We start from the raw sequence: 23,302 nt of genomic DNA, 5'->3' as shown, positions 1-23,302 counted from the left end.
AGGGTTTCTGAATCTAGAGGCTGAGCTTAACAGCAATGGATATCATTCCTGCTTTCCTTATTACTTCCCCCAAACTATACCTCATTCTCCACACCACTTCAAGACTTCAAGGATCCATAGTCATAGTAATAGTAGTAAGCTTAAAATAAGCTTTAAAACCTTATTTTAAAGGGGGGGGGCAGCTGGGTGGCACAGTGTATAGAGCACCAGCCCTGTATTCAGGAGGACCTGAGTTCAAATCCGGCCTCAGACACATAACACTTACTATCTGTGTGACCCTGGGCAAGTCACTTAACCCCATTGCCTAACCAAAAACAAAACAAAACAAAAAAACCCTTATTTAATAATTATTAAGCTTTAATAGTTTAAAAGTGAACTAAAACTTTTTATATACCTGTAATGAGTACCTTACATGATTTCTGTGAAGCTAAAATGAGATAATGTGTAAAGTGATATTTGTTTCTGTTATTTACTGCTACAATTGCTACAACTATGATGATGACTAGTACTACTCCTGCTATCATCTCAAGATTCTGTTACTAACTACTACTACTACTACTTCTCTCACTGTAACTACTATGATGATGACAACTACCAGTAACTACTACTAGTGCTATTACCATCCTAAGTTTCTGTTACTTACTACTAGTACTGGTATTACTAATTCCCTTTCTAGAACTACTACCAATACTATTATTACTACCACCCTGTTACTACTACTACTTCTCCTATTACTCCTGCTATAATGACTACAAGATAGTAGTAGTACTACCATCCCAATTTCTGTTATCTACTATTACAACTACTTCTTTTACTACAACTACTATGATGATGACTGCAACTGCTTACTAATAATAACACTATTACTACTAATACTAAACTACTACCATCCCAAGTTTCTATTACTTACTACTACTACTACCATTACCACTACTACTACTAATATTACTACTACTTCTCTTATTACAACTACTATGATGACTAGTACCAGTACTAATACTATTATTACTAGTACTATTAGCACTACTATCACAATCACAACCACCCAGGCTCTTTTTTGCATCAGTGGAGCTAAGAACTCTTCCCACCAACAAAGTCTTGGCTTATAAAGTTTAAATAAACTTTAATAAATAAACTAATTAAGTGTTAAATAACCATTAGCAAAGTATATTAATAATCATTATCCTTCTTTCCCTCCCTTCCTTTCCTCTTTTTTCCTTCCTTCTATCTGCTATGCCTCACTCCCTCTCAAGAAAGTAGATGGCCTTTAGGAGTTGCTATGGCTGAGTTACTAAAAAACAACGAATAAAAAGAAAACAGTAAACTATACCAATGGGCCTATGATATTAAATCAACAAGCGCTTATTATCGTGTGTCAAGTGTTGTGCTAAGTGCTAGGGATACAAAAAAAAAGTCAAGAAGCCCCTGAGGAGCTCACATTCCGATAGGCATGATAACAAACAACTATGGACATAGCAGGAAATAAACAGTGGGAAGAAGATGGAGGGAGGGAAGGGATGTGAGCAAACAATGCCCTTCCTCTCCCCTCCTTCCCCTCCCCCTAGGGGAGCTTGTTCAGTCAAGGGGGCCTATTGAGCAATGTTTTCATAGAATGCCCACCCTGGTGAGGAGCCTTGCTTGACTTAGCCAGACAGGCCCTCAAATAGCTATTGCCAGGATTCTACTCAAGGGCTGCTAGCTTAGGACTCTGTGCTAGAACTTGTATTCTGTGCGCCTGGGGTCACCTCCACACTAGGATCAGGCATAAGAGTGGTACTTTAGTAGAAGCTGTTGCGAACCAAGGTGAGCAGAGGGTGATTCTAAAGCTGTGTTTATTCCTCCAAACAACTTGAAATTCTTCAAGTCTGTTTTTCATTTGCTAAATAAAAAAGGATGTAATGGTCATAACCATTACTATACATTTCATTTAAATTTTGTATCATTATTCTTTCACAGCAACCCCCCCCCCCAAAAAATGAAAACGGAAAAGTGGGATGTAGTAAACTGTATCTCCTAAAAAAGATGGTAATAACAGTGCTGGCTTTCATGCCCGTTTTAACAATGAAGAAATTAAGGCTGAGAGAGATTTAAGTGACTTGCCTAGGGTCACAAAACTAATAAAAGTATCTGATGTGCTGGGGTAGGATTTGAGCTCAGATCTTCCTGACTCCAAAGCCAATACTATCTATCCATATATATTTAAAGCTGAAAAGATCCTGCATAGCACATGAGTTCTGGTTGCTGTTCTCTGTTCTCTGATTTTCTTCAAATCAGCTATCTGACCTGCCAGGCCCAATCAGTAAGTTCATTTGTTACCTCTAATACTCTGATTAAAAGCCTTTCCTTGCAAATCATTAACAGATTATAATGAGAATATACAAGCTACATTTCAGCTAAAATTGTCAGGCCGTCTAATCTGATATCCTGCTTCTATCAATTTCTGAAGCGCTTGGACAATTTCTACAAACTGAAGCTGTAATTAAAGAATAATACAGAAAGAAACCAATTAAATAAATATAAGACAGTCCTCTAGGGGCACAGCTAATAGTTAAGTGATGCTCTAAAGCCCAAGTCAAAACCATAACTGAACAATTTGAGAGATCAAACGGGTTTTTGTGGTAACCTGGATGCTTTCCCGCTTTGTTTGTATGGCTAGGGCAAGAAGATCGGTGTCATGATGCCTCTTGGAAAATTGGCCTGAAGACTAGGTATCATGGGAATTCATTTACTTTGATTTGGGGAATCTGTGACTGGGAAGATGATTATATCAGCTTCCATCTTATAAAAGATGTCAAAGGCACAAAATGATGTAGTTGGATTTTGGAAACTGGATTTGATAACATCCAGAAGTGGTCTACTGCATACATTGAGTCCACATTCAGAAACACTGTTTCTTGTATTATCTTTGTGTGACAGTTATCTCATAGTAGATAACCTATGTACAGGGCTATAGTATCAAATAACTTAGACCTAGAATTTATAATAGTTCTTTAAGATTTACAAAATGCTTTACACAATATTCACAAATAAGACAGCTTACATGAATGAACTATAAAAATACAATTTCTTTGTCTCTTTTCAATCTCCCATACTTTGTACACTTCAAAATTCCTTCATAAAGTCAAACTTACAAATATTTCTTAGCCCCTCCCTCTCCTATTACTGGACAGTTGATGATTATTTCAGTTTGCTTCTCTGGCATGAAACAAAACTAGGACAAAACATTAGCAGTTGGTAAGGTGAAAAGGCTAATCCTTCTAAGACAAGAATACTATTGATCTTGTTCCTTCTGGAACTAGAAATAAAAGGCAGCGGCCAAGGGCCTGGTCCAGGGGTGGGGAACTTGAAGGCCTCAAGGCCACATGTGGCCCTCTAGGTCCTCAAGTGCAGCCCCTTTGACTGAATCCAAACTTCACAGAAATAATCTTGGTCATCTAAGCTCCATATCCCTAGAAAAATCTCTATCAGTTTCCTCATGGCAGCTGCCCTACTTCCAGGGCTGATGAGTTAAATAAGAGTGAAAAACTTCAATAAACTACATAATAAAAAGAATAGTTTTGTTAATTTTTAAGTTACATAAAGGGATGGAATAATAAACATTTCATAACCAGAAAGTACATTTCCAAGCTAATCTAGTTCAATTCTTGAATTTTAGATATTTGAACACTAAATTCAGAGGTAAAGCAATCTGTCTGACTATGAGTTAGCCAGTAAAGAGTTGGCTTAAATCACGTAACACTGACTTACATCCTAGAGATCTCTCTACAATAGCAAGAAGAAGAATGATTTAACTGAGACTCAAGCAAGTCACAGCAGGACAATATTGTCAACAATCTCCTTAAGTGACATGGACAGAAAACTCAAGATTGAACCCAAAGATTGAGGGGCAGTCAACAACGAGGAACTCAGATCTGAACCTTTTCTTTATCTTATTGGCAGAGCAACAGAACCCAAGTAGTTCTAAAAAAAAACAAAAAACCCAAACCTTCTCTAATTCTTCATTTCTGACTTGGATGTAAATGCCCTGGAAATAAGATGGCAGAGAAATCAAGGACGTAGATTATTTAAAACTCTTTTTATTTGAGCTTGTAGTTAAATAAAGCCTTCTTGCATGACCAAGACCTTAATGTACCTTCCAGTCAGTGTACCCAGCACATACCAATGATCCCATTATATTTATCTACGGCAAGCTGGCACATTACGTACTAATAGCTCCAGATGTCAGGAGCCTTCTGAGAAGTCTTTCAGTATCTGACTACAATATGTGAAATCAAAAGAGCTCATCAAAAGCCTGGTTTTGGGTTTGGGCTGAAATTGAGTTCTATTTCCTTGTCCCAGTTGAGCCATATTGGGCAACCATTTCCATCACAAGAAATTATCTCATTTGTATTTCTATCTCTGTTTTGTCATTATATTGAAGTACAGGGAGCGCAGACAGAAGCCATTACCAATATTTTTAAAAAGTTTTTTGGTAATAAGAAACTCCAAGCAAAGCAAGGCCCATAATACTCCTGGGATCCTTAGGACTCACATCCAGCAGTAGTTTTAAAATCAAATATACACAGTCACTCTCAATTTTTCAGGGACTGAATAATCAGCTGGTGAAGTTATTGGTCTATTTTTCTTCATTGTCCTTCTTGGTTTTCCATCTTGGTTCTATTTCAGTCAGAGGTCATCAAGATCTCCCCAAGAGACAAGAAAGTGAACTCCAAATAATTCTCCTATTTATTTGGAAGTTTTGGTATAAAGAGTAGAAGGTGAGAGGCATGACTGTTGTTTGGGATTATATATGGATTCCAATTACCCACATTACCTCTATTATTTAGCCCCTTCTATCACAGCCTTGTTATCTACCCCCAAAAAATCTCCATATCTCAAGAAATAGTACAGTTGAGATAGGAAGAACACAGAATGTTTGTAAAATGGAGAACAGAGGTATAGCTTGAAGAAAAAGTATAACAATTATTTGTGGAAGGAGACAGTACTGCATTGAATTATTGAAATTTTATAAACCAGGGGAAGGGAATAAAAATATTCTGGGGGGGAAACGTCTATAAATTTAATTGGATGCTAGAAAAGCAACTACTGAATGTTTACTGGGACATGCTGACATTTTTCACATTTCAAAATCCAAGCCGGAAAGAGAAAGAAAAATATCGTTATGAAAAAATGAATAAATATCCCATTCCTCACAAAATAACATCAGTGACAATCAGCTATTATAATCGACTGATTTTTTGTTTGCTTCTCTGTGGTTCTTATACACTGTGAATGCAATCACCTTGCTAGTATTAGTATCTCCTTAAAAACAGAGTTACCTTGGAAACAAAGGTAAAGATAATTAGGTTACTATTAAAATGTATTCGGCTTAATTATCCTGATGTCTTTACTCAGTTGCAGAGTAGTAACATGGTAAGGTACATTAAAATAATGAGGTACATTTACTCATTCTGCCTCTAAGAACCCAATGGGTGTTACAGTAATGCCTTCAGTAAAACAGATGGAGAGAGAAATGATTCATCTCATGCCTCTGTTGAGAGCCACTGGCTCAATGGCGACACTGGTGAGACAGCATCCAAAGAATCGCATGCTATGAAATTACCCTTAATATAACTACCCAACAGGAGGCATTCTATTCTGCTACCTGCCAGGCAAGGCACATGCTGGATTCCATCACTGATATTAGAGTGGAACTTCCTTGAGGTTAGAGGCTATGCTTTTGCCTTTGTTTATATCCCTGGCACACAATGAGCATTTAAAAAATGTTTTCAATTGACTGATAAAAATACAAGCAATGGAACCTTACACAGTTCACTTAATACTCTGATACTCAGCTTCCTCACCTACAAAATGGGAATAATACTAGCATTACCTACCTCACAGGCTTGTTGTAAAGATCAGATGAGAGAAGTGCTATGTAAACAATAGTGGCTCCCTATTACCTCCAAGACCAAATATTCAAATCTTCAGTTTTGGTTTCAAAGACCCTTACAACCTGGCCCCTTCCTCCCTTTCTAGCCTTCTTTCTTACTCCTCCTCTCAGTATTCTGCAATGCAGTGACTCTGGCCTCCTTGCTATTCCTCAAACACAACACTTCCTGTCCTGACTGATCATTTTCACTGACTATGCCCCATGCTCTCCCTTCTCATCTCTACCTTATGGCTTCCCCAGCCTACTTCAAGTCCCAGTGAAAATCCTACCTTCTACAAGAATGCTAATGCCTTCCTTCTGAGATTACCACCTCCCAATTTATCCATCTTTATCTTTTTTGCTCATGGTTGTTTGCATGATGTCTCCTCCATTAGGCTCTAAGTTCCTTGAGAGCAGGGACTGGGTTTGTTTTTGCTTCTCTTTGTATCTCAGCACTTAGCACAGTATCTAAAACATAGTAGGTACTTAATAAATGATTGATGACTGACTATATGACTATGACATTATTATTATTTCCCTAGAGCAAGTTTTAGAGTGTCACTCATAGCTACATAAAACTGCATATCTTATTACAAAATCACAGCCAATTCTGTCCTCCAGTTTGTATTAAGGTTATGGTGACTTTGAACCTAATTTCTATAGCTGAATGTTTACCTCCAAGTATAAATAATTGAATGAACCAAAACAGCTACTCTAAATACTTTAAATGGAATGTTCCTGGCACAATTCTTTCCTTCAATTGTTTTTTTTTTAAATGAAATATGATTGAGCTAAACCAGCATAACATATTGGATAGTAACTTGTTGAAGAGGAAATAAGAGTTGTCATGGTTTCCATAACTCAACTTATTGTGCTGGGGAATGGGAAGGACAAGCAGTTCTCAGGCAGAATCAAAGGTTAATTAGAAATGGTTTTCACAAGCCCTTGTGCCAAAGCCAACCTTCTGTAAAATGGGGATGATAAATACCTGCAATGCTTACCTCAAAAAGTTGACATAAAGTATTTTGCAAACTTTCAAGTACTATATGTCTGCAAATAAATAGCCAAATTCCTATTCCAGATAAATACTCTCCCTAGATTAGTTCTCCATCTTTTCCCCAGTACATTTCTCAGTGGTACCTCAGCCCAATGGCTGGCATTGCCTCCACACTTAGACTTTCTTTTCTGATGGCTAAGTTCTTCCCCAGAACCTCCATTTTAGGAAGTACCCATGCTGACCACATTTACGTCTAACCAGCTCATCTTCTGACACTAGAAACAATTTTCCTATCCCTTCCCCACCCCAACACCATTTCTCAGATCCTTTTTGTTTTTGTTTTCCCACTTTAGAATTTAAATTCCTTGGGGGAAGGAAGGAAATAACCATTTATTAAGTACCTACTATGTGCCAGGAACTGTACTATACACTTTATAAATATTATTTCATTTAATCCTCATGGCAACTCTGTAAAGTAGGTGTTATTATTATCCTCATTTTACAGTTGAGAAAACTGAGACAGACAATGGTTGAGTGACTTGCCCATGGTGACTCAGCTAGTAAGTGTTCGAGGCTGGATTTGAATTCAGGTTCTCATGACACCAGGCTCAATGCTCTATCCACTGCACCATCTAGCTGCCTCATCTTGCTATCTTTCTTTTTCCTTGTATTTATATTCCCAGCACAGTACCTTGTAAGTGCTTAATAAATACTGATTCTATCTTATCTTATCTATCTAAGTGCCTGTCCCAAAAGAGGAAAAGTTTGGTAAGGCAGATTTTCCCAGGGAAATCAAATGTATTTTTTAAAACCACTAATCAGAACTGATATTCACTTTCTATATGTACTAGACAATGAATATACAAATACAAAAGTGAGACAATACCTGCCCCCCCCCCAATTTATAAGCGGAACCCAAAATCAATGAAGGTGAAACCGATTAAAATAGTACTTAATGCTACAATGGTCAAAGAAGAGATAATAGTAATGAATCAGACTCAAAGATGGGAGATAGAAGTGAATTCTGAAAACTCAGACCAGTGAGCTTGACATAGGTCCCACAGAATATTCTATTAAATGGATGTAGGCCATACCAAAGCAGCTTCAAGTCATCTATAAATATTATAGTGTCTTCATCAATGCCACAGATAAATATATGTTGCTGTGGCACACTCACCCCCATCTTCTATAACCTAAGGGCTTTAAAAAGCAGAAAGTTCCTATTTGACATGGTTTTAAGTTTCCTCACCAATCCTGTACAACATTTCTAGATACAATCTGATTTGTCCAGGATCCCAATAGCAGTATGGTGTAAGTGGCTGAGGGTTATATGGAATATGTAGTCAAAGATGACAAATAATCATTTAACAGAAATAAACATAGAATTTTTTACTTTGGTTCACAAAATCAAATGTATAGGTGTTTTTCGGGGGAAGGGATATAAATAAACAGCAACTCACATGAAATACACTTAGAGACTATAACTGATTGAAAGCTCCATATGAATTATCATGATATGGAAGCCAATAGAATGAATAAGTCCCATAAATAGAAGTTCAGAAAAAATGAGGTGATAATCAAAATGTAAACTCTATGGGTCAGAGAACAACACCTGGCACACTTCTAGGCATCACATCTTACTAGGGAGAAGCAGAAGGATTGTGGGCCAGACTTGTGATTTCACTGGTATAGGGAACTCTCAGATGAGGAAACTTCCTTTGGCAACTTCTTCTCAAAATTCTTAAATCTTACGAGTTGCCTGTGGCAGTGAGAGATTAAATGACTTACATAGGATCACACAGCCCATAAGTGACAGAGGCTGGGCTTGAATCCAGGTTTTCTTGGTTTTAAGATCAGCTCTCTATCTACTACACCAGAGGTTCTCAAAGTAGGGTCTGAGGACCCCTCAGGATCCTAGAGACTTTTTGTTTCAGGGGGGGTGTCTGTGAGGTCAAAACTATTTTCATAATAATATTGAGAAGTTATTTACCTATTAAAATTCTTCTCCCTCTTCCAACTACTAAAGATGAAGTAACAAAAAATAATGTTTAACTTATCAAAGATTTTATCTTAAAACTATTGCATTATTTAGGAACTCTATTACTCTTTATACACAACACTTCTAAATGTGCTTCCCTGCAACACCTGGTAATAGATTGCATGTATGTATGCATACATTATGTACTTATACATACAAACATGTATATATGTACTGTGTATGCATGTGTATATTTATGTGTTTATACACACAAATATATATGTGTGTATGTGTGTATGTGTGTGTGTATGTATGTATGTCTTGTCTGAACTCTTTTCTGCTCCATCAATTAGCACAGAGTTCAGCATAGACTAAGTACATAATAAATGTTTCTTGAATAATGCTGGAAATTGTATGGAAGGAAGCTGGTAGCTAAACATTAGTCTCCTTTTCCTCAATCTCAAGGAAACCTAAAATTATTTAATCAACCTGACAACATTGGGGGGGGGGGGCAAGAAAGGCCTCCAACATGTTAGATGAACCCCCATGGAACACTTAGGAGAGGTCAGGGAGAAGCATTGTACAGGATGAGCATCCAGAGAGGGGCTGTGATCTGCATCTTTTTAAGCATCCAAGGGCTGGTCTTGGTTAAGATTCTAGGGTCAAGGGAAGATGCCAAGACCTGTGCCTACCTAAAAAAACTTTCTTTCCACCCCCACACCAGGCTGCTGGTTAGTTGAAATACATTTCATACAAGACAAAAATCTCTGTAGTTTTTGCCTTTGTATAGCCACAGTGTTTTCTGCATGTGCTTAATATTTGTTGAATTTAATTAAATGCCTTTTATTTCATTCCACAATTGGAGATAAGTAACTGAAAATACAAATTCTTAGGAGAGCAGCTCATGAATTTCAAAGTATAAATAACTGATCAACTAATGTTAGTTGTAAGGTAGTAAGGATCTTTGCAGGAAACAAAGGGGAAAAATATCACTTCTTGGCTGTCTGAGTACAAAGCAGGCCAGAAGACCTCTAAGTGCCCTCTATGATGCTTAGCTGGTAGAAAGCTAAAGGGGTGGAAGTAGGGGAGAAGTTTGCATGGAGAATTTCCCATCTTTTTATGCTTGTGAGTGACATGCAAAGAGCCACTTGATTATACTAGGAAAATCAAAACAAGAATCCTGCCTAGAGAGGCCTTTGGTCTGTCTACTTTGGATTTGAGTATTTGGCTTAAGTAAGGATAAACTTGCTGAGACTAGACACACAACCTGCCAATACTTTTCCATGCCTAGGAAAAAAAATTAAAGCTTCCCTATCTCATCCACTGCTTCTTCAGCAGCAATCTAGTACAATAGTTAAAAACTAAAAGGCACAGTTTAAAAATTTTCAAGATCCAAATGGAATTAATGAATGCTTGTTAACTAGACTGTATTTATTTTCTTTTGTTTCTTTTTTTGTTTTGTTTTGGGTTTTTTTTGGATAGGCAATGGGGTTAAGTGACTTGACCAGGGCCACACTGCTAGTAAGTGTTATGAGGCTGTATTTATTTTCTTTAGAGGAATATCATGAATTACAATATTATTCAAAGGGAAATAGCTGTACAGAAATTTTTATACCTGGCTCAGAAACTCAAAAAATGCATAATTTTAAGACTGAAAGAGATAAGCCAACAGACTACTTCTATTCCCCCATGTAAACTAGGTTAGGAAAGTAAGGGGGAGGGGAGGGAGGTAAGGAAGGTGTTCTGGTCTGGGACTAACAGGAAGGGAAGGCATGAAGCATTCATGTAAAAGTCTACTATGTGCCAGTCATTATGCTAAAGCACTTTACAATTATCTCATTTGATCATCAGGACACTGCAAAATTAAAGTGTTGTTATCTCCATTTTACAGTTGAGGAAACTGAGGCAAACAGCAGTTAAGTGACTTGCCCAGGGTCACATAGCTAGTAAGTGTCTGAAGCAGAATTTGACCTCAGTTCTTCCTGACTCCAGGCCCAGTGCTCAATCCACTGGACCATCTAGCTGCCTCAACAGAGGTCAGTTCCCTAGTAATTTAGGTTTGATACTGGAATCAAATGAGACATTGGAAGGATATTCAACAAGTTAAAAAAAAAGGCATTTACTAAGTCATTGAAGAAGAGTGTTCAACAAATAACAGGCATAGAGGGTAGCTTATATGGTTCAGCTGAGTAAAACTCTTCTGCCTGAATTGTTCAGTTTTCCACCAGCTAAGCATCAGAGAGAGCATTTGGAATTCCTCTTGGCTGCTCTGTACTCAGACAACTAGGAAATGATATCAAAAGTCTGAGCAAAGCTTTAGTCCCCTGATCTAGTTAAGTCACAAGGATATTTTTGACACCATTTAAGGAAAAACTAGCTTAACTTGCATGGGGTTGTTAGGATATTGCTCCTATTACAGAAGCTCAGAAGATGAAACCAAATGGTAAGATTTGCCCCTAGCCTTGTAGCACTTTAACCCAATTCTGACATCCCTTCCATCCTCAATCAATAATTCAACCTTCAACCTGACCTATCTTCCCACATGCTTCCTCTGCTCTAACTTTAAGGAAGCTGGATATTTCTGGAGGAAATAAAATATACTGACAGGATCCATTACAAAATTTATACAATCCTTAACTGGGCACTCACCACTGAATGGCAAGTGTTTTATTCATTTCTTACTGAAGGTCTGTGATTCTCCACAATATGCTCCAGACCTTTACTCTCCCCAAGCACCAATTCCACCTCTCCCAGTCACTCACAGAAAATAAATCTATGTCTAATTTTACTAAAATTAAGCGAACTCCTCAACTTTCTTCTTCTAAATCTCACAATATCTTTAACTTTCATATCTCACCCTTACCTTTTTTTTGGGTGGGAAGGTCAAGGGGGAGGGTCAAGGCAATCAGGGTTAAGTGACTTGCCCAGCTAGTAAGTGTCAAATGTCTGAGGCCGGATTTGAACTCAGGTCCTCCTGATTTCAGGTGCTCTATCCACTGTAACACCTACCTGCTTCTCCTTTGATTCTTGAAAAGTAACTCAGTCATTTGTCAGGCCCAATTCTCTCAATTTTACCTTCTCCAGTTTCCTCTAGAACTTTGATCCAACACTGATCTCTCATGAATTCTCAATCTCTACCTCTCTACTGGATTCCTATCTTCAGTATCCAAAAAATACTTGACTTCCTCCTTCTAAAAATACAACAAAAAATCTATCACACACGTCCCCAATAATCTTTTCATTATCAAATTTTTAAAAACAGTTAACCCTTGTAGACTCTACTTCCTAACAACTAATTTGATTCTCCATCCTATAAGATTGGATTGCGTTGTAGTGAAATTGAACTCTCTAATTGCTAAATCCAATAATCTTTTTGTTTATTCTCATGCTCTTTGACTATCTTCTCCCTTCTTAATCTTCGTTTCCCCTTGCCTGCTGTGTCATTGCCCTCTTGTGCTCTCTTGATGAATGTTTTTGGGGAGATTAAACTCAGCTCTAAAACTCCTTCCTGACTTGGGTACAAGCTGTTTTAACTGATAAAAACTACATCACATAGACCTCTATAGTTACCCTAGTGTTGTTTCACATTCTACTAGTGCCATTTTCTGACTATTCAACATCTACTTTACTATCCAATGATTAGTTGAGTATTTGGTACATAGTAAATGCTTAATGACTGTTTTCATTCATGCATTCAAGAAAATTAGCAGAGAGGAAATATATAGAGAGGAAAATGTAAGGAAAAACTTCAAAGGAAAGATCTGCCTAATAATAGAACAGGCTAACTCTAGAAAAGTTGGTTTTCCATCGCAGAAGATTTTCAGGCACAGATTCAATGAGACTCTTCCTACCTTTCCAGTCTTCTTACAACCTATTCCTTGTACATACTCTATGATCCAGTGACATTGACATTGTCCTCCCTACTGTTTGTCCCTCACACAAGATAATCCATTTCTTGCCTATGCATTTTTACAGGTTGAACCCCATGCCTGGAATTCACTCCTTCATTATCTCTGCCTTCTGCCTTCCCTAGCTTCCTCCAAGTCCTAGCTTAAAGTCCATATTCTACATGAAGTTTTTGATCTGCCTTAATGCTTATGTCTTCTATCTCCAATTTATCCTGTATACACCTTAATTGTACATAGTTGTTTGCATATTATCTCTCCCATTAGACAAGTGAGCTCCTTGAGAGCAGAGATTATTTTTTTTTTGGCTTACTTCACACCCCTACTGCTTAGCACAGTGCCTAGCATATAGTAGGTACTCAAAAACGTATTCACTGGTTGGTAATCTCATGAATTCAATGTGGCTTTAATTATGACTTCCACATAGACAGAAGACTACTAAACCAATATCTCCAACCTCGAACCCTCCTCAGTTCCCATTTTAACTACAATCGAAAGAGAAAGTAAAAAAGATATCTATTATAAAAGTTTCAATGGTTCTTCTATGTATGCATGTCTGCATGCCCTGGGGGGTCATGAGGAAGGAATACTTCTTTGAAGTGACTCTTCGTAGTATAGTAGGTTGAATGATGAACTTAGGATCAGAAAAACCTGCTATCAAATTAAGCTTCAGACTCTTACTAAGTGTGAGATCCTGGGCAAATCACATTTCTTAGTTCTGATCAGTTTCCTCATCTATAAAATGAAGATGAAAATAACACCTACTTACAGGGCAATTGTGAGATAAAGATATCTATATATATTCTAAGACTTAAAACACTACATAAATGTTAACTATTACCATAATATTATATAACTATTATTATACTATTATAATCTCAGTATTCTAGAGAACTCTCCAAGATTATAAGTTGTAGAGAAAGTACTGATTTACAACAAAGTAGTAATTTCCTCACACAGGAGTTCCCTAAACCTATGAAATCACAGGTCAAGTCAAATCCTTATTCTCTATGTTTATCATCACTAAATGATTATTATGTCTGCACAAAACTTATCCATGTAAAGCATAAAACTATATTAAACACAAAAAGACAATAGCTTGATTTAAATGACCTCTTGAGATCCTTCCTTTCCTCTCACAAATTGGATTGTGGGCAAGACTACATTTCACAAAATGATGAGTGTAAAAAGGAAATCTAAATGAAGGAAGAGAACTTGTTAGCTACACCCTTATTTTCCACCCTTCCTCCAAAAAAAGGGGAAAAAATAAATAAAACATGACAATCACACAAATATTTTCTGAAATTATGTTAAAAGTTCAGGTAATCTAGGTCCACAGAGTTGTATTTCAAATTAATGTGAATTAACAACAGCAAAACTTTTAATATGTTTGGGGTTTCTGCCTGCTCCACAGCAACACAGTTGGTGATTTGAGTGCACAGAAGGCATGAAATCCAAAACTGTTTCCACCAAGCTTCCAGAAGAAATGCTCAACTAGATTAAAGGCTAAATATCAACAGTTAGGAAAGTTAATATGCTGGTCTTGGAAATGTCAATTTCCTTACAGTCTTGGGGAGAGTTAGTTTACCTGCCACACAGTGTGTTATGACACTATCCTTTCAACAAACCCTCTGCTCGGACCAATGAAATAGTCATTAGGTTTCCAGTGCCAATAGTACTCAGAAATCACTTAGGGGAAAGAGGGGATAGAAATCAAGTCAATGTGCAATTAGAGACAAAGTTCAGAATTTAAAGATCAGCAAAACAAGCCCTTGTTGCAAACAATTCTCAAGGCACCTAAGTGATATGAATTGCAACTCGAAAGCTTCCAAACACTGATTGAGAAATACCAATTACCAAGAAAATCTTCAAAACTTCCTTTAAAAAAATTAGTCTTAAAAAACAAGGCTGTCAAGTAGTGTTCCTGCTTGTTTATATTTAATCAGATACACATAATTTTGATATTCTATGAATAAGTTTCTTTAAACTGGAGAGGTTTCCAGTTAGAAATTTATGTGTCTCCATAGCATGCCTGTCTTAACTAGTGCCTATTTCCTGGCTCTAATACAATAAAAACTGCCCTATATATATTTCCCTCAAAAAAAAAAATTAAGTTTTCCTATAACCACCATGCAAATTAAGATAGGCCCAAGGTCTCCAGACTGTTTTGTTTTGTTTTTAAATTTTCTTTGTATCTCTAGCATCTAGTACAGTGCCTGGCAAATAGTAGACACTTAATAAATGATTGTTAACTAAACTTGACAAAGGGGAAGAGGGAGGAATCTATAATATTTTTAAACCCTGAAAGGTGATGTCTCAACACTCATAAATTCATACCATTCTTGGGGTTTTAGATAGGTGACACAGTAGAGAGTGTTGGATATGGAGTCACAAAGACATAAATTCAAACCCTCTCTCAGACACACACTACCTGTGGGGTTATAGGCAAGTCACCTAATATCTCTCAAGGTCTCATTTCTTCATCTGTAAAGTAGAGATAAGAGCAGTTCCTACTCCAGAGGGATGTTGGGCATATCAAATGATCTAATATACATAAAGTGCTTTAAAAACTCTACAATGCTTTATAAATGCTAATTATTATTATCATCATCATCATTATTATTTCTGTTTTCCTAAAAGAGGGACAGCAAAATAAATGCTCATTAAGATCGAGGTTCTGTAAGCACAGTGTGGAGGAAACTAGTTCTTCTACATGTTTTGCATCTAATGCACATCATTGCTCACATGAGAGAAGACCAGATATCCCTGCAGCTATCTCACTTAATCAACACCAAGTCAATCACCCTTATGAGAGATTCAAACATATGTCTTAGATTTGAATCTAAATGTAAATATACAACTTTCTGATGGATCAACTTGATATTTTTTTTTAAAAATCAACAGTTTTGTTGACTCAAAAACTTTGACAAATCTGGTATAAAAACCAAATTAGCAAAAAAATTAGCTCTATCAGAAATATTAACAAGATGCATCATGACATATGGTTTAAAAACTTGAGTTAGATATTACAGGAAATGTCTGAGCAAATTCTAAAAATTAGCATCATAGGATTTGGCATTGGAAAGGATCTAAAGAGTTCATCAAGCCCAAGCCCAATTTGATAGATGAGGAAACTAAGGCCCTCACCTAAGAAGAAGTAATTTGCCTAGGGTTACACAGATATTAAGCTGGCCTGAGATTCAAACCTAAGACTTCTTATGCTGAAACCAATATTCTTTCCAATACACACTTCCAGCTCACCTTTAACATACAAACCTCAAGTCCCAAGTATGAGTGCACTTGACTTTAACTAAATTAAATATATTAAAATCCAAGTTTATACAAAAGAAAAATGTCTATTCAAATTACAAAAATATTTGCTATAAGAATCCTTAAAATCTTCTGCATTTAAAGCATGGATTCATTTTAATCACAGCTTTCCAGGAGCGTATCTATTGTGTATATAACTTTTTTATGCATTCACTCACTTATGGACTGAAATTTTCTTTATACCTGGGTATAGAATACCTACCATTGCTCACCATTCGCCTAGCCACCTCCCATAAGACCAGTCCAAAGGCCCAAATGTCAACCCTTTTATAAGAGTCAAAACAGTTCACTTGGATGGTTTCATCTAAGACCTCAGGGGCCATGTAGCGCTTGGTGCCCACACGGGGGTTGTTTCCAACATCTAGGTGATTGTTGGTCTGGGAGTGGATCACTGCAAGTCCTATGACAAAGGAAAGAGAACAAGAATCATTTCTACCTCAAGGACACCCATTTGTTCTTGAGTTGCTGCCAAAGCATCTGTGATTATACCAATGAATCCCCATCCCAAAATGCCATCTTGTGGTTCTGAGGTGCCACTGCTAGGATATATGAAGAAATGCCTGTGTTGGACCTTAAGAAATAGATATAGCAGGGGAAGAACTTTCTGAAATTTTAAGAGTGGAGGAAACTATGGTGTAGAGATAGGGTTAGAGAAAGCAATAAAGAGATGGCGAGAGAGGGAAAAAACAATAAAGGTAAATGGTGGATATATGCCATACTAATGTACCACTCTAACCCAAAGTGAGCTATGTGTATATGTATTTCAAGTCCTGAGGAATAGCAGTCTCACATTAGGAACTATCCCAAAGAGGCCTAGCAAAAGACAAATCAAGTTCTCATCCTACACCATGGCACCCCCTTTAAATGGAGAACACTGTGTGACTTGGAAAACTTCAGGAAATTTGGCACCACTTAGAAAGGGCCAGTGTTGCCATGGTGAGCTGACTACTGCTCCAACCTTCAAAGGGTTCAGGTGCGGTCTCACTCATCTGAGCAATAAGGAGAAATACATGGATGTACCCCTAACTCCATTCAATCTCCATGGCTCAGAGAGCATCTAAATTGAACCCCTATTCAAAGCAAAACTCCCCTGTTAGTACCATGAATTATTTCTGTCAAACCACTTGCAAGAAACCAGAGACAGGTGTCTTTTTTTTTGAATTGAGGGACTAAATATTCACATCAATGCATTTTTTTCATTTAAAAAAAAAGTCTTGAAGTGAATGCTGCAATGTTCAAATTAACAAGAAGTGCTGCAAGATGCTTCAGATCTCCTGTAGATGAATGTTCCCTCAGGGATCCTGCAAGCCATCTGCAGAAAACTTTTCCTCCCACAATCTCCCTGAGCATTTGCTGGGATGATCTCTCAATTTAATGCAGAGGAAGGTGTACATATGCAAATCCTTACAGCTTTAGTAACCTGGAGAACATGGTGATGGTGATGAAATCCAACTAGTGATGAAATCCAATCTCCTTACAAACCACCACCCAGGTTTTAAGAAACCCTCACCAGATTTATAATCCCACTCTGAAGCTTTCCCCTCCAATAGAGTTCTTCTCCAGACTTGTAAAATAGCCACATATACACAAAAATCACAAGGCAGATAAGTTGAATATTAAATTTTCTTATGAATGATTATAAGCTTGCTAGAAATTCTTTAATAACTCTGCATTTAACCTGCCTGTTTAGATACCTAATCCCATACATAGCTTCCAGAGGACAAGGAGATAGGACAATATCATTTTCTATCCTATACACATGACTACCCAAGTTGTACATGGATGATAAACATAAAATCACAGAATCTCAAGAGTTTGAAGGAACTAGAGAAGCCTTGTTTTCCAAACTAAAATTTATTTTCCATGATACTCAAAAAGTGATCATTAACCATTTCTTGAGAACCTCAAGTTACTATCTTGCAAGGAGCGTTCTTCACTTCTGGAAGAGCACTAATTCAAGTAGCTATAATTTTCCTGGCTATTAAAACAGAACACCACACACACACACACACACACACACACACACAGAGAGAGAGAGAGAGAGAGAGAGAGAGAGAGAGAGAGAAAGAGAAAGAGTTTCTTTATAAGTGTGCCTTGATTTATCTATGTTACAGTGTAGGGGTAAAGGTGGGAATGACACACAGAAACTCCACCAGAGCTGGGCAGAAAAAGAAAGAGTATTAATAAGAGTTTGGCCAAGGGTTCTATTCAAGGAAGACCTCTTATTGCCCTAATCCCCAGCAATACTGGTATTACTCTAACTAGGGGGCTAGTAGAACTAAGACTGGGAAAGGAGGTTGGTGTAAGTAAAGAATCAATGGCTTCAGACAGGGACTCAGTATTACACACTCCTGAAAACTTTCTCAGTTCACTGAACCTTCTCTATCCCAGAACCTCTCAGATCTACCCAAAGAAGGGAGAAAGCCATTTGACCTTTGTTACCTTTATCATAAATATTTTCTACTGGCATTTGGAGCACTTAGCAAAATAATTTCTCTAAAAGCAAAGCCATCAAATAGCTTTAAAGAAAGTCAATTGTCCTTCAGAAAAACCTGGAAAGACTTGTATGAACTGATGCTGACTGAAGTGAGCAGAACTAGGAGAACATTGTACACAGTAACAGCCACGGTGTGAGATGACTAACTTTGATAGACTTAGCTCTTCTTAGCAATGCAAGGACCTAAGACATGTCCAAAAGTCTCATGATGGAAAATGGTATCCTCATCCAGAGAAAGAACTGTGGAGTTTGAATGCAGATAGAAGCATACTATTAGTTCTTTTTTTTCTTCTGTTTTGTTTTGTTTCCTTTCTTGTGGTTCCTCCTATTGGTTCTAATTCTTCTTTACAACATGACTAATGTGAAAATATGTTCAATGGGAATGTACATGTAGAGCCTATACCAGATTGCACACCATCCTGCGGAGGGAGAGGTAGAAAAGTTAAAACTCAAATGCTTATGGAAGTGAATGTTGAAAACTAAATAAATTAATAAAAAGGAAAAAAAAATAAATACAAGAAAAAAAAAGAAAGTCAATTGTCCTGACATGTCAAATTCTTTCAGTTAAAAAGAGGTCTGAGTTTCCTAAACTGGAAAATTAAGATGTTGGACAGCCTAAATAATTTCTCCTAGGTTTAAAATTCAGTAATTCTATGACTTTAACTGTCCCATCGAATTCCACTGCTAGTTCACTGTGAAACCTTGTACATACAAAGTGACTCATTTGTTTGTTCATCAAGAGCAGAGGTCTTAACTTGGGGCCGATGAACTTGTGCTCTTAAAAATATTGACAACTATTTGAATATAATTAGCTTCTTTTATAATCTTATGTATTTTATGTGTTTAAAAATGTTACTCTGAGAAAGGGGCCATAGGCTTCATCAGAATGTCAATGGAGTACATAACATAAAAAAAAATTAGCAACCCCTAATCTAAAAGGAATAGATCAACAACTTGTTTTCTGTCTTTATTGTCCATCGAACTCCAAACTATACTGACCTGGTTTGTGGAAAAACTCTGCATGTGTAAGGATTTAGCATGTTTTGATGGACTAAAGGTCCTTGTAAAGCATTCAACAGTACATGTTAAGAGCATTTGCAAGGATAGTATAATATATTGGTTAAAAAAACATTTCATATATCCGTATAAAATAAGTCTGTCCAAAATGCTACAGGTTCAAAGTTAGTATTGTAAAAGATATATAAGGCAGCTATAGCCTCCAAATAATTCTTCAATTAATAATTTAATAAAAAAATTATTACTAGGAACTTGGTAATATACCAGGTAATGATTTCATTACTGTATAGCAAAGATGAACAACCTTCCTTATCATCAGGGTATAACTGATTTGACATCCACTCTTGGGATTGTTCTCGGTTAAATGCCAAAGAAGCAGAATATCTTTCATATTCACTGCTGCTGCCGATACTCACTTATTTAGTCCCAGAAATCTACTTCAAACCCTGCCCTACCCTAATGTGTTGTCCAAATGATTAACACTTTAAAACATTGGAATATGGTAAAGCAGAGTACTGGAAAAGCCAATAGAGAGTCAACAGAAGCTGAGTTAAAGAAGGGGCAAGGAAAGCAGACAAGGAAATTTGGAAAAGTGAGAGACCTAGGCCTTTTCATTGTGTCGTCAATGTTCCCTAGTCACAGCCAGACAAATAATTCAGGCTTACTGACTCTTATCCACGAGCTATAATTACTTGCGTGAAGTAACAGAATGGGGACAAGGAATATTGTGGATTATCTCTGCAATAACATTTTCTGTGATTTTTCCACCCCACTGAAAATTATGGAATATGCTATCATTATTGTGAACTACCAAGATAAAAAGTAGCCAAAATCAGCTAATAAGTTTGAACTATACATCTAGAATAATTATTATCTGAAACTCAATTTTTCCTAACTCAAAGAGAAGTTACAATTTGTGTTGATTCATACCTTAGGGTAGGTGATTATGAAGGTTTGCCTAATTCCAGGAAGCTAAAGATTCTTAACTTTTCTTTCTTTGGTAATCTGATGAAGCCTAACAGATTTTTTCTTACAATAACGTTTTACAATGCATAAAATACATAGGATTACAAAGGAAACCAATTTAGTTGTGAAAGTTATCAAGATTTTAAAAAAAAATAATTTGTGGACCCTAGATTAAGAATCTAAGATTCTAAAGGGTAGGTTAAGTGTCCATCTACATTGGTAAAAGAAGTTCCTCGATGGAATATTCCTTCACCAATGAAATCACAGGTCCAAGACCAAAAAAGCAGCATGTATATTCAGAATTAAAGCTGGGCCAAAGTCTTTCATTATATACTAAAAGAGGACAGATTTCAATGAAGATGAAATGAGAGATTTTCCTCATCTCCCTCCTGGGCTGATCTCCTTGATCTCACCATTGTTTCTAGTAACTCATCTTCCAGCAAGACTGAATCACCTCTGAAATTCACCCTTCTCTATTACCACCCTAGACTCAAGATCCCTCCCTCTCTGTGACTGGAGAAGATGGAAGGTGGATTAGGAAGTCTTCCTAGATGATTCATTAAAGGAGAGTCCCAATGCTGCCACCTCATCATTTCCTCTCCTCTCCCACTTCCCACCCTCACCACAAACCTAATTAGGGCAAAGACTGTCTTTTACCTTTCTTTGTTTCCCCAGAGCTTTGCATATTGCCTGGAACATAGTTGGTGCTTAATAAAATGTTCATTGATTATTGACTATCAATAGTCTCAACTTAAAAAAAATCTTTTAAATTGTCTCTCAAAAAACAGTCATAGTTGTCACTACTGATCGAAGTATATATATATATATATATATATACGCACATATACATACACACACACACACACACACACACATATATGCCTTAGTGATGAGATGTGAAGCTACCAAGTAAACTGGTATTTAGATATTCCCAACACTACCCAATATATACAAAAATGTAATAACTCAGTTCTCTGCCTTAACCTACCCTTGGTAAGATTAATGTAAGGCCCTGGAAAATAGGTAATATTTCATTTATGCCACTGTTTCCCCAGTGCCCATGACAGAGTCTAGTATGTTGTAGATGCTTGATAAACTTACCGAGAAATCATTGAATGACTGAGACAGGAATGAGTAAGCAGCTTTCAACCTTCCATAAATATGAATCCCACCAGTGGAATTATAATAAAATTTTGACTAATGTAATTATTTGACAAATACTTGATTTTAAGGGCAGGAATGATAGCCAAATTTTAACCACAGAATAATTGACGGCAGAAAGCCAATACAAAAATAATCATATTCGTATTCCAAAAATGTATTTGTTGGAAAGGGTGGGGTCTTTTAGTTCTTTTCTTGTGTTTTTTAAAAAATTTTTAAATTTTTAAATTTTAAATTAAATTAAATTAAAATTTTAAATTAAATTAAATTAAAAATAAAAATTTTTTAAAATTTAAAAAAATAATAATAATAAACAAACATTTTAAAATAGTGCCCTCTAGTGGAAGTTATATTTTGTGACAGCTCTTTAAATAATAAAAGAATGTATTATAAAGGTAAAGAACAAAGCATTAGGAACATCAAAAAGTTTCAACAAATGAGAACAAGTTACCCAAATCTGCTATACAGCATTGTCCATTCTTCTTAACAAGGATATTTTTGCTCTTTAAATCCCGGTGGGATATGGCTGGCTTTCCTTGAGTTCCAAATATCTCTATATGCAAATGTGCTAGACCACTAGCTATAGACAGCACAATTCGAAGACAGCTAACTGTGTCCAGAGTAGTGAGCTGTAGGTAGTCATACAAGGATCCCATTTCATGATAATGTGTAATTAACCACAACTGAGTACTAGAGTGTCTTGATGTCATATCTGAAGCAATGAACCCTGAGGAGAGACAATAGGAAAAAATGAGAACAACCATAAGATACCAAAGAAAGCTCTGCATTAAATTTTTTTGGTGCTTCAAGATGAGAGCTTAGCACAGTGCCTACCACATAATAAATAAGTTCTTAATAAATGTTTATTGATTTATTGATGATTTGTATAACAATGAATTTAATCAATCAATATAAAAGGAGAGTTATTTAAGATAAACAAACGAACATAACAAAAAAGTGATCATTTTAAGTTGGTTTCATCAAAATTCAGTATCTTGGGGTACGTTCCCCTAAAATGTGAACATCTAAAAAGGTGATAGAAAGGAAGACACAATGGTTTCAATGTTTAAAATGTTCTTTAAAAAAGATAATTTACGGGGCAGCTAGGTGGCACAGTGGATAGAGCACCGGCCCTGGATTCAGGAGGACCTGAGTTCAAATCCAGCCTCAGACACATTACACTTACTAGCTGTGTGACCCTGGGCAAGTCACTTAACCCCATTGCCTAGCCAAAAAAAAAACAAAAAAGAAAGATAATTTATGATGAAATGTAATTCTGTTAACTATAATATCTTAAGTTCCTTAGAAGACAAGGTCAAGTTTAGTTGATACTAATAAGATAGTTGTTAAGCATTTTGAAACCTTAAAACCTTATATAAATTCTAGCTAAAAATAGTAGTAACAGCAGCAGTAGTACCATAATATTTTCAGGACCACAGGTACACACTTAAAGTTGTGTTTTTGAAAGGCAATAAAAAGTGACCAGATGAAGCAATTAATCAGGATGAACTCTAAACCCTTGGAAACAAGCCAGGCTCAC

The 23,302-nt window shown here is 36.6% G+C and overlaps 1 protein-coding gene across 1 annotated transcript in view; it reads right to left on the bottom strand.

Annotated features, from left to right (window-relative positions):
* The window catches only part of LOC114045928 (activin receptor type-1), a 154,583-nt gene that overhangs the window by 3,931 nt on the left and 127,350 nt on the right, over positions 1-23,302 (bottom strand). The window contains exons 7-8 of the mRNA XM_027866137.1: positions 22,214-22,489; positions 16,324-16,521 (exon numbers count right to left, since the gene is read on the bottom strand). Of these exons, the coding sequence (XP_027721938.1) occupies positions 16,324-16,521; positions 22,214-22,489 (474 nt within the window). The remainder of the gene's footprint in view (positions 1-16,323; positions 16,522-22,213; positions 22,490-23,302) is intronic.

The sequence above is a fragment of the Vombatus ursinus genome, unplaced genomic scaffold (assembly GCF_900497805.2).
Source record: "Vombatus ursinus unplaced genomic scaffold, bare-nosed wombat genome assembly UNPS02014779.1, whole genome shotgun sequence".
Taxonomy (NCBI): domain Eukaryota; kingdom Metazoa; phylum Chordata; class Mammalia; order Diprotodontia; family Vombatidae; genus Vombatus; species Vombatus ursinus.
This window is presented reverse-complemented; position numbering and strand designations above follow the sequence as displayed.